This window comes from Gymnoscopelus braueri (assembly GCF_963280865.1).
Source record: "Gymnoscopelus braueri genome assembly, chromosome: 10".
NCBI classification, from domain to species: Eukaryota; Metazoa; Chordata; class Actinopteri; order Myctophiformes; family Myctophidae; genus Gymnoscopelus; species Gymnoscopelus braueri.
In genome coordinates this window covers 4,160,362-4,175,660 of record NC_137611.1, presented here as the reverse complement: position 1 = coordinate 4,175,660, position 15,299 = coordinate 4,160,362, and the positions used below count along the sequence as shown (strand labels likewise).

Here is a 15,299-nt window from a genome sequence, read left to right as displayed (position 1 = left end):
CGGAAGCGCTGAATTTTGCCAAATGTATAATACAGATAGGTAGATAGATGATAAAAAATTGTTTGAAAATAGACGATCTACAAGCTCACAATGCGTCGCATTGTGAGCTTGTAGGTCGGCTATTTTCAAATGGCCGAAATATATACAGGGCTAAATTGGTTAATGTATGTTTTGTAATAATACTCAAAATCTACAAAGTAACTAGTAACTAAAGTTTTCAAATAATTGTAGTGGAGTAAAAGTATAACATTTGCCTCTGAGATGTAATGGAGTAGAAGTATAAGACAATTGGAAATACTCCAGTAAAGTAACAGTACCTCAACATTGTACTTAAAGGTAGGGTAAGTGATTTACTTTGGTTAAAATAAGTGTTAAATAGCTCTATAGTGTGATAGTACTCATTGCTATAGAGTGTTTGTTCAGTAAAAGGAGTCTCCATGTCTCTCCAGCTCTTTATTAAACAGAAAATGCATGTTCAGTGCTCTCTCCTGATTGGCTTAAATGTTGTCACCATACCTGATAATGTACTATATTGTGTTTACTAAAGAGCTGGAGAGACCCCTGTGACCCAACAAATGCTCTGTAGCAATGATTACTATCACAATATAGTACTTTAACCTTTTTAACTAAAAACAAAACAAACACAAAAAAAAAAATATATATATATATATATATCACTTCCCCTACCTTTAAGTACATACTTCAGTAAATGTACTTAGTTACTTTACATGATGTTGTTTGGATAGATGTAGGCCTATGTGTTTGTTTACTTGTTGGAGATGCTAAGCAGCCTATTATTCAGATAATATGTTTGATGTCAACCTCCTATCCAATTACTTTCTGTGGCACATTAAAAAAGAATTCAAAACACAATAGGAACATACATAAACTCTTATTACCCGGCCAGGTGGCCACTTAACCTTGTTGTTTGTTAACTAGGGTTCACGCTGCTGGAAGTTGCAGTCATTGTTCTTGCCCAGAACGTCTGATGTCCATCACCCATATTTTACCAAAGATTACACAGGAGAGAACCATCAGGTTATAAATACGTGAGCAATTATGTTCACACCAGCGATTTACTTTTATGTATGAGCATCAAAATGTGGGTTTGGAAACAAGATCTAACACATGTCTACAGTTACATAACATGAAACGTCCCGCATTTAAGTTCATTCAGGCTCTCTCTCTCTCTCTCTCTCTCTCTCTCTCTCAGTGAGTCTGGGCAGATAATACGCGCTGATCTTATTCATAACCCTTTAAGACCGGGAACGCATTTGTGTGTCATTTTAAGATTTATTTGGCTATTCAAAAATAGCAGATCTACAAGTTCATAGCGCGGCACTGGGTGCCGTGCTATGAGCTTGTTATTTTTTGTTTTAAATAGTGAAAATGTGTGCAAATTCTTGAATATGTATTTTCTTAAAAGCCAACATTTTTAACTCTGTTACAACTTCTGGGGGGTCCCTGGAACAACATATTTTGAGATGGGGGTCCACGGCCAAATATATATATTTTTTAAAAACTGTTAAGGTTTAGAAGACATTTGTAGAATAGCCAGAAGAAAAGATTCGCTTTAAAATGTATTCAAATATTTGCACAAACTTTCCACGATTTTCCCCAAAAGACAGAGAAGGCTGGCAGATCTACAAGCTCATGAGTGCCGCGCTATATATGAGCTTGTATATCTGCTATTTTTGAATGGTCTTAATGGGTTAACTAGGGTAGTCACATGAAGATCTCTCTCTTCCCTACAGAGAGCCCTGGCCAAGAATCCAATTGAATCGGTACGCTATTTGACAAGACGGAGCAGTACGTACATCAAACAAATCAAACAAGATAAAAAACTGTGGTGCTGTGTGGCAGTGGTGTAAAGTAACTAAGTACATTTACTCAAGTACTGTGTATAAGTAAAATATTGAGGTGCTTTTACTTTACTGGAGTATTTCCCAATTTTTCTGTACTTTTACTGCAGCTCAGAGGCAAAATATTGTACTTTTAGTCCACTACATTTATTTGAAAACTTTAGTTGCTAGTTACTTTGTAGATTTTGAACATACGTTACCCACTTCAGCCCTAAATACATTTCGACCATTTGAAAATAGCAGATCTACAGTCTGACGCATCGTCGGCTTGTAGATCTGCTATTTTCAAAAGATTTTTGAATCTTGGGAAAAAATCTTGGCAAAACTTTGGGAAATGGGACATTCTGCATAATGACTACTATCAGCACTTTAAGTACATTTTGATACCAATACCTTTGTACTTTTACTCAAGTACATTTATTTCTGATTTATTTTGAATTCCAGATTTTTACTTGTGACGGAGTACTTCCACATTGCAGTATTGATACTTGTACTCAAGTAAAACATGCCAGTACCTTTTTCACCACATGCTGTGCGGTGTGATGTGGTGCGGTTTGTCCAGATAGTGAGGGAGACCGCAAACTGTTTTATGTCTGCTCACATTTACTCTGATCAAAGATCAGACTCCATTACTCAACTGTTTTTTTCCCCCCTCCATTGCTTCCTCATGTGAGGGAGGGCATTCTGTGGCATGCTATGGGCCATTCCCTTTCTAGAATTTCCAAAGGAATCCGTCAAATGCAAGTGAAAAACAAACTGGTATTGTTTCCGCTAAGCTGGGAGGACAACAATTGTTTGCAAGTCAGGCGGTCAGTGCATGGTGACCTCTTCATATCCTGATTTCTTGAACTATCGGTCAGGAACCACAATAAGCTCAGAGTAATGGGTATTCTAAGGAACTTGGTTCTCAAAGTGGGGTCCGGGGACCCCCAGGGGTCCTTGAGGGAGTTCCAGGGAGTCCCCAGCTAAATGATTTTAGGAACCAAATGGACCCTTATGGGTCTGTAACTCTGAGAATGTATAAATGGAACCAAATGGACCCGTTAGGGTCCATTTGGTTCCATTTGTACACTCTCAGAGTTAAATTAACATTGATTTGACTATTTCAATTGGGGTCCCAGAGATAGAAATGCCATTAAATGGGGGTCCGTAAGCCCTATGCATGTCAAACTGGGGGGTCCTTGAAATTAAAATGGTCGAGAATCTCTGCTAGAGCCGTAAAAATGTTCTCTTATGGGGGTCCGCGGGCTAATAAGTGTCAATTTGGGGGTCCTTTTGAAAAGTTTGAGAACCTCTGTTCTAAGGAACTTGACACTTGAGTCAAGACCAAAGTCACTCGTATAATGTTTCTAAATGAAATGTAGTTTGTAAAATCCATAGACATAAAGGTACAGACAGGTTCATAAGCATCCATGGTAACGGCCACCCCTACTTTGCAAGGGTACTCAATGCATATATTACTATGGATACCACAACCCATTGGTTCTCAAAGTGGAGACCCCCAGGGGTCCTTGTTCCACTTAAGTGAACATTTTTAACACACATATTTGCTTCTTGGGGGGTCCCTGGCACAACTTATTTTCAGATGGGGGTCCACGGCCAAATGTTTATCAATTTTGGGGGTCCTTGACGTGAAAAATGTTTGAGAACCACTGCCATAACCGATGCGTCTTCATATTCACACATTCTGCTGTCTTAGAGACTGAAACACATCATTGCTACCCAGTGTAAACGTCCATCCTGACTCCTATGCATATATTTCTATGAGTAACCACTTAAACCTATAGGGGTCCCCTAGGGGTCTATCCATGGCCCCCTCCCTTTCCCCCCCCCTCCACACCAAATGTCTTTGCCAACATTAACCGAGCCATAAGCTCACAACGTGTTGCGACGCGCCGCATTGGGAGCTTGTAGGTCAGCTATTTCTAATTTCACCAAATGTCCGCCTAATGCCATGGCCAGAATGTGGACGCTATAGCGTTCAAGTGGTTAGACGGCAGTGGTGTAAAGTAACTAAATACATGTACTCAAGTACTGTACTTAATTAAACTTTTGAATATTTTTGACTTTGGAGTATTGTCAATGTTCATTACTTTTACTTCTACTCCACTACATCTCAGAGACAAATATTGTACTTTTACTCCACTACACTTATTTGAAAACTTTAGTTACTAGTTACTTTGTAGATTTTGATTATCATTACAAAACATACATTAACCTCTTCAGCCCTATTTAAACTTCGGCTATTTGAAAATAGCCGATCTACAAGCTCACAACGCGTCGCAATGCGACGCGTTGTGAGCTATTAAAAAAATATTTTTAATACATTTTAGACATAACGATAACTTGTGAAACATTATTCAGCATAATGAGTACTTTTGGTACTTCAAGTACATTTTGATGCCCATACTTCTGTACTTTTACGCAAGTAAATTTAGATTTCCGGACTTTTACTTGTGACAGAGTATTTGTATTTCTACATTGCAGGATTGATACTTTTACTTAAGTAAAACATTTGAATGCTTTTCTGTTAGACAGTGTATGTAGCCACTGCTCAAGGACAGTTTGAGCATCTACACTACAGTGTCTGTTTGGCACATTGTATTCACTGGTTGAAGTCTATGGCAGGGTGCAGTCACAGCACGGATAGCCTGTTTTAAACTTTTATTTGTCCAGGACGTTGTAAAGGTTCGTCGACACAGAGGTAGACAGACACACATATGACTCATAAATAGATGTAATTCATACATGCTACTGTATTTACGGTATGTATTACAGCAGACTAGTTACAGTACGGTTCTGAGACATTCACTTGGCTCAGTCCTTGGAGTCCTAACCACCACTTTCTACGACTGAATTAAACGCTTAACCATGAAACTGGCTCACCTCCTCGGGGATATTTTGCTACAATTGTCCACTTTACATACATGCACACGCGCGCACGTGTACACACGCACGCACGCACACACACACACACACACACACACACACACACACACACACACACACACACACACACACACACACACACACACACACACACACACACACACACATGCACACGTTTGTGTAAGCATACATGCATGTCGCGCACACACACACACACATACCGTATTTAACCCATTCAGACCGTGAACACATCTGTGTCATTTTTAGATTTATTTGGCTCAGAGTGCCGCGCTATGAGCTTGTATATCTGCTATTTTTGAAAAGAATCCTGAAAATGTGTGCAAATCTTTGAGTATATATATATATTTTCAGATGGGGGTCCGCGACCAAATGCATATTATTTTGGGGGTCCTTGACATGAAAAAGTTTGAGAACCACTGATATTATAGCAGCATGAGTTTTTTCAAAAAAACTGTTAAGATTTAGAAGACATTTGTAGAATCCCCCCAGAAGCAAAGATGTAATGTTTAAAATGTTTGCTTTAAAAAATATATATACATTCAAATATTTGCACACATTTTCACAATCTTTCAAAAATAGCAGATCTACATACGAGTTTGTAGATCTGCTATCTTTGAATATAGCCAAAGAAATGTAAAATGACACAGATGCGTTCCCGGTCGTTATGGGTTAAGGAGGGTGAAGGGGTTCCCTGACCCTTCGCTGTTCCACTCTTACACATCTGGGGAGCAGATGTGGACCTCAGTGTCTGTTGAAACAACAGCTGGAAATATCAGAGGCCTCCGCTGGCTGGCTGGCTGGCTGGTTGACTGACTGGCTGGCTGGCTGGCTGGCTGGCTGGCTGACTGACTGGCTGGCTGACTGACTGGCTGGCTGACTGGCTGACTGGCTGGCTGACTGACTGGCTGGCTGACTGGCTGACTGGTTGACTCTGACTATCTACAAGCTTGTAGATCTGCTATTTTCAGCATGCAACCAAGTGTAAAATCAGCCATTACGACGCCATCAAGGCACCGCCAACATACATTTTAATCGACTAAATCAACTGTAGATTTAGTCGACTATAATCTCATGATATTTAATCGACTAAAACTAGACTAAAACTAAAAAAAATCAATATGACTAAAACTAAATCGTAATTTTTGGTCAAAATCAACACTGTTCTTAACTTCCACCTCCAGTGGCGTCAGTTCAGCAAAAGCTAAGGTATGGCAAGGTTAGAGTTCTCCCATGAGATTAGAATAAGGGACACATATATAACACAATAGAGCACCGAAGTCTGACGCCACTGCCACTAGAGGGCGCTGTTCCACGGGTTCGTGGCTTTATTTTTTGTGTTGAAATCCCCATTTGGGAATCTTAGATCACGTCATATAAGAACTGTGTTCCAAACATAAACACACCACCCTGGCGTTTTTATCAGGGGGGGTGGCTCTGCATCCTTTATGATATTCATTCATATTTGATACAGCCTGTTTCTGGCAAAAATGGAATTAATTCTGCCTTAAAGGTCTTAAGAACTACTACTTCCGGGTCTGAAATCACTGTCCCTACTGCAGCCGCGTTCATGGGAAATATAGTTTTTGGGTTGTTTGACTCGTTTTTAGTGTTTATTGTGTTACTCTTTGGGTAAATGTGTACATTTACACCTTCAGTCGATGCTTCATATCCATATGAGTAAAAAACGCCAGGGTGGTGTGTTTATTTTTGGAACACAGTTCTTATATGAAGCGATCTAAGATTCCCCAATGAGGATATCAACACAAAAAGTAAAGCCACGAACCTGCGAAAAGCGCCTTCTACTGGCAGTGGCGTCAGGACTTCAGTGCTCTATACAAACACAATGGTCTTACACCTGCATTAGGCTACTATTCATGATTTCTTTTTTTATATATATTCTTTCTGGAGTGCCATACCCAGTGGTGGAAGGTAACTGAGTACATTTACTTAAGTACTGTACTTAAGTACAATTTTGAGGTATTTGTACTTTATTTGAGTATTTCCAATTTCCAATACTTTTACTTCTACTCCACTACATCTTGGATCCAAATATTGTACTTTTACTCCACTACAATTATTTGAAAACTTTAGTTACTAGTTACTTTGCAGATATAAATTACTACGTTATAAAACATACATTAACCACTTTAGCCCTATTTTATACATAGGCTATTTGAAAATAGCCGATCTACAAGCTCACAACTTGTCGCAATGCGACGCGTTGTGTGCTTGTAGATCTGCTATTTTCAAACATTTTAGTACTTTTACTTTTGGTACTTTAAGTACATTTTGATACCAATACTTTTGTACTTTTACTCAAGTACATTTTGAATTCCGGACTTTTACTTGTAACAGAGTACTTCTACACTGCAGTATTGATACTTTTACTTAAGTAAAACGGTTGAGTACTTTTTCCACCACTGGCCATACCTTGCCACACCCAATTGACACGCCCCATGTCCACCTGGTTTTGTTTCTCAGGTGTGTTTGACAACTGCACCCACTCGCTGAGTGAGAAGGGCTGGTCGGTGGGCGTCCGCACCGTGGAGCCCCGGGACTCCAAGGACGCCCGGTTCTTCTTCACGCTCCGCACGGACCGCGCCGCCACGGCCACCACGGTGTACGGCCACCGGCGCTACCGCGCCAACGCCTGGACACACCTCATGGCCACCTACAACGGACACAACATGACCCTGTACGTTGACGGAGCCAAGGTGTGTGTGTGACTTGCAGGTTCAGTTTGTTGTCTCTAATAGCTTTGGTTGAGTTCAGGGATGGATTTAACCCCCCTAGGGGGTCCTCAGAGTTACTACAGGGGGTCCGTCAAATCTTTGTGTGATATGTTTATTTTTTTTTTACCTTAACCACTTCAGTTTAACTGAAAATTCCACTCCAGTGAGCCATTGCAGGTGTTTTTCTCTCACATTTCTAAAGCCTTTTCAACTGCAATGAAAAAAGAAAAATCTTTGCCTGCGGGTGTCGCTGTTGAGGGATTTCGCCTGTCAATCATCGCCTTTGCTCCGCCCCCCACGCCCCCCCCCCCCCCCCCCCCCCCCGAGGAAAGGAAAGGATAGGGGAGGGGCGCTAGGGGGTCCTCAGAGCTACTATAGGGGGGTCCGTCAAATCTTCGTGTGATATGAATTAGTTTTTTTTTACATCATAACCACTTGAACCCTAGAATTCCTTTTCTGAGGGGAACATTAGCCGAAAATAGCAGATCTACAAGCTCTCAACGCCTCGCGCTGTGAGGCGTTGAGAGCTTGTAGATCGGCTATTTTTGGCAAAGAGGCTATAGGTGTAGAGGGGGAAAAAGAGCAGACTAAGTAAAAAAAACTTCAATCTGAAACACCCATTTCAAGTGTTCAAATGTATAAATATCTTTTGAAAATAGCAGATACAAGCTCACAATGCGTCGCATCGTAGAAGTAAAAAACAGTGGGTGAAATTAGTTTTTCGTGCGTTGTTCCCATCGTATCGTAAGAAGAAAGAGAAGAAGAATAAGGGGGGGGGGGGGGGTTAAGGGGGAAAGGAGATCAAACAAGAGAACAAAGAAAGCCAAACAGGTTATCTACATATTTACACATGGTGCTTGAGATCAGATATAAAGCAGCAGATGTTAGATATATACTGTGCATGATATACTATGGACGTTTGTTATTTAACCCTTTAAGACCGGCGACCGCATCTGTGTGTCATTTTTAGATTTCTTTGGCTATTCAAAAATAGCAGATCTACAAGCTCATAGCGCGAGTGCCGCGCTATGAGCTTGTAGATCTGCTATTTTTGGGCGGTGTAGCCGCCCCTATAAGTGGGGTTGGGACACCTCATTCTCTGTACTGTGATTGGCTCATTAGTACACCCCTAGCTGTACTGTGATTGGCTTACTCTATTGGCTGACTCTATTCAGCACTGTGAGAGACACATGATGACATTATTAACTCTTTCAGTGCCAAGAGTATTTTCATAAAGTACTCCCAAACTGCCAGGAATTTGCTTTTTTTTTTATTTTGTAATTTTGTAATTTTTCATTCAAATAAATGATCTGATTGGGGTTTTAAACCCATAATACAGTTCTACCAGTAGAGAGCAACAAATCGACACATTGATGATCTCGCTGGCTCACTCGCCCCCTCCCAAACAGGCTCACGTCATATCCGGTCAGAACCGGATGTTGACATTTTCGACAATCGTTGATCGCGCTAAATTACGATGCGATACACGACTACGATGACTGATCGTCACCCAGACCAAAGAGAGTAGACGTGGACCTCTCCGTTCGCTTTTTATACCGTGTGAAAAACCGTGACTTTCCCTATTCTGGCCGAAAATCACCGGAGAAAAAAAAAAAAAAAAAATTTCCAAGGTGAGTCTGAAGGAGTCAGGAAGCGAAAGTGATCATGAAAAATAAACAGAATAACGCGACCACAGTCAAAAGTAAAAACTCGGGATTTCTCGTGCTGGCACTGAGGGTACTCGGGAAAAACTCGGGATATGTCGGGGCGTGGCACTGAGAGAGTTAACCTATAAATAGGATTATGCACTTCAAAAAAACATTTTTTTAATTTCAAGTGAGCTTCCATCACTGTGATGACCACACCGCCCACTTCACACTCTCCTCTCCTCTCCTCTCCTCTCCTCTCCTCTCCTCTCCTCTCCTCTCAGATGGGAGAGAGCAGCCTTCAGTCAGGAAGCCTCTACAGTCCTTTCATGAGGACGTGTCGAACCCTCCTCCTCGGCGGCGACCAATCAGAACAGGCCCACAGCTTCCGGGGCCACGTAGGGGGCGTGGTCCTGTGGGCCCACGCCCGCTCTCACGAGGACCTTCTTAAAGGGCCGCTGCAAGGCGACAGGAGCAAGTTGATCCTTGCACTGTGGGCAGACTTCACTGACGTAAGTCCTTCTAGGGTTTCTCCTGCTAAAATCATTCATTCAAAGCAATTGTTCTGAGGAATTGTGACCCAAACCCGCTCTAAAAGAGCTCTTACAGGTGGCTCAATTTGGAACTGGCTAGTGCTTTCTTGGGTTTAAAATCCTCTTAACACATTCACCGCCAGTGACGTAGATCTACGTCGATTTGAAATTTTAATTATTTTTCGAGAATTCCACAAGAGGGCACTCTAACACAACTTAGGAATGATCCCTCGACGCTGGTAGAAGGAGTGATGTGACGGATGTGACGTCTTGCGTCCATTCCTATTTGTAGAAAGACACTCTTAGCTCGGATTATTTTTTGGGGTGAAAACCAGCCATTTTCAACGCGCAAAATGTTCTTGTTCCAGTGGATAGACGGGACCCTGCCCCACCCCCACCCCCCCACCCCCCGGACACGTTTTGTTTACATCTGCGCACCGAAAAGCTTGAATGATCCTCTTTCTGTCTGCAAAGTTTTTGTTTCATAAAAAACGCTCCATGCTGATCAATGTTTTGCCACTCAGTCTAGATGAGGGGGGGGGGGGGGGGGGCGTGTCCCCCCCTCAATAGAGAGTACGCACATGCGTCACTTTTCCACCAGGACACGCCCCCCTCATCTAGACTGAGTGGCGGCACATTGAGCAGCATGTGGAGCGTTGGAGTTTGGAAGCGCTCGTTGGAAATCACTCAACGGTCCTGCTTGCGTACCACCTGTTTCTAAAAGTCACGTGATGCAGCAGGACGTTGCGTTATTGAAAACGAGCGCTTCCCAACTCTGACACTTAGAAAAATAATCACCTGCACGGAATTTTATTGACAGGAAGTATCTCATAACATGTCTCTACGGTGGATTTTTATGAAACAAAAACTTTGCACATAGAAAGAGGATAATTCAAGCTTTCAGCACAGCTGCCACGTTGGTGAGTTTAACGTCGTTTAATACAATCAGATACGGTAGGACTTTTCTGTTTGGATGTATGGGGCTGTTAACAACACATTCCATGCCAGAGTTTAATCTCATAATGTACTCACCAGTGCCAGCGTTTTATTGTTGTTTTTTTGTTTTTTTCATGTCGCCACAGACCTCGCTAAATAAGTTAAAAGTGCGCGTTCATTTGGTTCTAAACACACAGCGGATCTGTGAGAAACGGCCAGCGAAAATAATTTCCAAATCCGAGCCGCCATCTTGAAGATACAGCGGATCAACGCTAAACAGTGATCAGCGAGGAGAAAAACAACAACGAGAAAATCGAGTTTTAAACAGGATCCCAGACAGGAAGCGGATACGATCGAAAAAAACGGAACCCGAATAATTCTGTTTCCGACCGGAAACCGGAAACGGAAATGGATCAAAAAAATTCGGAAAGTGCACCTGGATTAAAGTTCTCAGTCGCCACGACTGATTTCAGTCGTGGCCACACTGTTTCACACATTGCATAATAGGACTTGGCCATACAACATTTTCATTTTCAGTCCTGAGATTTTATTTTGCTTTAATCCATGAGTGCACCTGGGGCAATTTCAATGGGAATCGGCGGTTCGCGTAGATCTACGCGATTGGCACGCTGCGGCTTTAAATAGGTTCGCGTAGATCTACGCGATTGGCATTCAATGTGTTAAGGCCAGAAAGTCATTTTTTTGACACTCAGTAGGCGATCCCGCATAGCTTCCGGGTACGATGATGATGTCACATGTATGATGATGTCACATGGTACGATGATGTCACATGCATAGCCTCTATAGAGAGACCAGGTTGATTCATGATTAACCGCCTCCCATGCGTGTGAACCTAAACCTTTGGAATGACATTTTTTTTTTTTTTCGCACCTGCTGCCTCTTTTTTAAGGTGGAACAGCGGTGGACTCCGTACAAGGCGGGCTTCCACCCGTCCGTCATCACCGCTCCCGTCCCCGAGCCGGAGCTGGTCTCGCCCTTCCTGCCGCCGCCCTGCGGCCTGACGCCCTGCGACAACACCGACATCGTCCTGGGCTACAACCGACACTGGCGGCTCCGCGCCCCGAAGCGGATCCGCTACCGGATCGTCAACCTCTCCGACGACGACGGCGGCGACCCCACCGTGTCCCAGGCAAGGGGCCCGGCACCCGGGTTTGAAATTTGAGTCTATATAGGAAGTGACAGTTCATATGAATGGCCTGTAGGTTTGCTGTTTTTTACCCCTGCTGGCAGGGGTTGCCAGATCTGCTTATTATAATTTCCCCGCAAGATTGTATTTGAAAATAGCCGATCTACAAGCTCACAACGGGTCGCATCGCGACGCGTTGTGAGCTCGTAGATCTGCTATTTTCAAATAGCTGATGCATATGTTTAAAGTGCTCATGTGGCACATAGTCGCTTCTTTTGGGCTGGTTTTCCTAGACCTGGTTGCTTGTTTCTCTCACAGAATCTGGCAACACTGCCTGCTGGTGTCAGAAATAGCTTTTCTCCATTCAAGTGGGTGTTTTTTTTTTAGGAACTTAAGACTTGATTTTCTTACCTTAAAGGACAACTTAGTTTTTTTTTACAACCAAGGTTTATGTTTTAGCTTGTAATTGAAGTAAATAAAAGATGATTATTTTTATTTTTTTCATTTACTGCTTTTTATGGTTTTAGCAATTTTCGCGATCTTTTTTTACAGTGGGCGGGGCCATTCTGTCAGGTGGCTAAATAGACCGCCGAAGTCTGACGTCATTTACACATCCTTTGTTTGTCTACCTGGTTCGCAGTTTTCCTCCCCCGTTCTGAATCCCATAGACGTATTTAATATCGCGTCAAATAAGAACTGTGTTCCAAAAATAAACAAATGACCCCGGCGGGTTGACTCTTATGGATATGAAGCATCAACTGACGGTGAGAAAACGCTAATGTTACTTCCGCCAAATTAGTTACATTTTCGCCAGAAACAGACTGTATCAAATATAAGTGACTGACTATCATAAACTATACAGAACCTCCTCCCTGACAATAACGCCGACACGCGGTGTTTATTTTTGGACCACAATTCTTATATGAGACGATTCTAAGATGACCCAATGTTATTCTCCATAGAGAAATTACTTCCGCAAACCTGGGGATGAACGAGTCACGTCAGGACTTCGGTGCTCTATATGTATTTATTTTACACAATACAAAAGGTCCTGTGGTCTTTGATGGCCAGATGTGAGTTATTGGGGGCTAGAAGAGCTACTGTAAATAATAATAAAGAAATCGCCGGGTTATTGTGTAAAAAAATACATGCCCGAATGGCCCCGCCCACTGTAAAAAAAGATCGAGAAAATTGCTAAAACTATAGAAAGCAGTAAATGAAAAAAACATGTACACTCATCTTTTAATTACTTTAATTACAAGCTAAAACATAAACCTTGGTTGTAAAAAAACAAAGTTGTCCTTCCAGTTGCTAGTTTAAAGTCTTCTTTCAATCACCATGATATGTGTTTTGGTAAATTATGGTCCCATTTATTTTAAAATGGATGATAAAATAAGGTATGCTTTAGGAGGGGCGGGATGATTTGATTGACAAGCTACACAACCAATAGCATTCATTCCCCGCCCCCCGCTCTTGATTGACAAGCTACCCAACCAATAGCATTCATTTACGGTGTCATAGGATATGACGCGATATAGAAAGATGGCGGATTTTGAAATTGCTACTACTCCACTACATCTCTACTACTCCACTACATCTCTACTACTCCACTACATCTCTACTACTCCACTACATCTCGGGTTCAAATATTATACTTTTACTCCACTACATTTGTTTGAACACTAGTACTTTTTAGATTTTAATTATTATTACAAAACATACATTAACCACTTCAGCCCCATTTTTGGCCATTTGAAAATAGCCGATCTACAAGCTCACAATGCGTCGCGATGCGACACATTGTGAGCTTGTAGATCTGCTATTTTAAAAAGTATTTTTTTTTGAGTGGTGCTAGCCACTCCAAAGACTGACTTTGTCTGGGTGTCCGGGTGTCTGTATGAGCACGGCCTCTCTGTATGTTTGAGCACAGCCTCAACAGCTGCGGCTGATTGCAACACAAAGATGCAACCAGTTACACTAATTATACACACACACACACACACACACACACACACACACACACACACACACACACACACACACACACACACACACACTTTTGAGTAAAAATACTTACAATGAGTAAAAATACTTAAAATGAGTAAAAATACTTAAATATTAGTAAAGATACTTTAAAGTTCCTAAACTGAGTAAAAATACTTTAAATGTTATACATTTGAAAACTTGCGAAATGGGACATTCTGCATAATGAGTACTTTCTACTTTTGGTACGTTAAGCACATTTTGATACCAATACTTTTGTACTTTTACTCAAGTGAATTTTGAATTCCGGACTTTTACTTGTAACAGAGTATTTCTACATTGCAGTATTGATACTTTTACTTAAGTCAAACATTTGAGTACTTTTTTTCCACCAGGCCCAGATCGAGCTCCAGCATCGGGCGCTGACCGAGGCCTTCCGCCCGTACAACATCACCCTCGACCTCGCCGTGCACGACGTGCGAAACTCCTCCCTGAGACGGCGGTTCATCCTCAGCAACTGTCGCATCGGGAAGATCGGGAACCGGCAGTGCGACCCCGAGTGCGACCACCCGCGGACGGGCCACGACGGAGGGGACTGCCTGAGGCTGGGGCCCTGCTACGACTGGAAGAGGCGGCCCGGGGTGTGCAACCCGGAGTGCAACAGCATCCACTACGACTACGACGACGGGGACTGCTGCGACCCGGAGGTCACGGACGTGCTCAAGACCTGCTTCGACCCGGAGTCGCCTGATAGGTGAGATTCCTGTCTTGTCTGTCTCGTCTGTCTCGTCTGTCTTGTCTGTCTCGTCCGTCTCATCTGTCTCGTCTGTCTCGTCTTAGTCCGGCGTTTTCGTGCCATATTTTGATGGAATCGTGCACTTTACGCTAAAAGCATGACATTTGGCACACAATTAGGGCATGCCATAAGGAACATTTTTGGCTATAGGGCCATCGCAGATTTGTCCTGTGGTAACCATGGCAGCCATTTTTCAAAATGGCCTCCACCTGCTGTTATTTTACCAATAACTCAGGTTCTAAACCACCTAGGATCTTGATTCTGGTGACTAATCCTACATTTTCAAGGATGGGGAATATAGTGGTACTATTTTTGCCCGAGTTTTTTGCCGATTTGCATGATTTTTGCCCGAAAACGCCGGACTCGTCTCGTCTGCAGTCTGCAGTTTTTCACTGCAGGATTCAGTTCGGATTCCTTTCGAAATTCTAGAAAGGGAATGGCCCATAGCATGCCACAGAATGCCCTCCCTCACATAAAAAACAGTTGAGTAATGGAGTATGATCTTTGATCAGAGTAAATGTGAGCAGACATAACACAGTTTGCGGTCTCCCTCACTATCTGGACAGCCCGCACCGCACCGCACCACCGAAAAAAAGTACTCAAATGTTTTACTTAAGTAAAAGTATCAATACTGCAATGTAGAAATACTCTGTTACAAGTAAAAGTCCGGAATTCAACATATACTTGAGTTAAAGTACAAAAGTATTGGCATCAAAAGGTACTTAAAGTACCAAAAGTAGAAAATACTCATTAT

The 15,299-nt window shown here is 42.3% G+C and overlaps 1 protein-coding gene across 1 annotated transcript in view; it reads left to right on the top strand.

Annotated features, from left to right (window-relative positions):
• The window catches only part of pappa2 (pappalysin 2), a gene marked incomplete at its 3' end in the record, with an annotated part of 201,019 nt that overhangs the window by 6,818 nt on the left and 178,902 nt on the right, over nucleotides 1-15,299 (top strand). Inside the window, exons 4-7 of the mRNA XM_080438933.1 lie at nucleotides 7,254-7,486; nucleotides 9,435-9,662; nucleotides 11,530-11,769; nucleotides 14,145-14,503. Of these exons, the coding sequence (XP_080295059.1) occupies nucleotides 7,254-7,486; nucleotides 9,435-9,662; nucleotides 11,530-11,769; nucleotides 14,145-14,503 (1,060 nt within the window). The remainder of the gene's footprint in view (nucleotides 1-7,253; nucleotides 7,487-9,434; nucleotides 9,663-11,529; nucleotides 11,770-14,144; nucleotides 14,504-15,299) is intronic.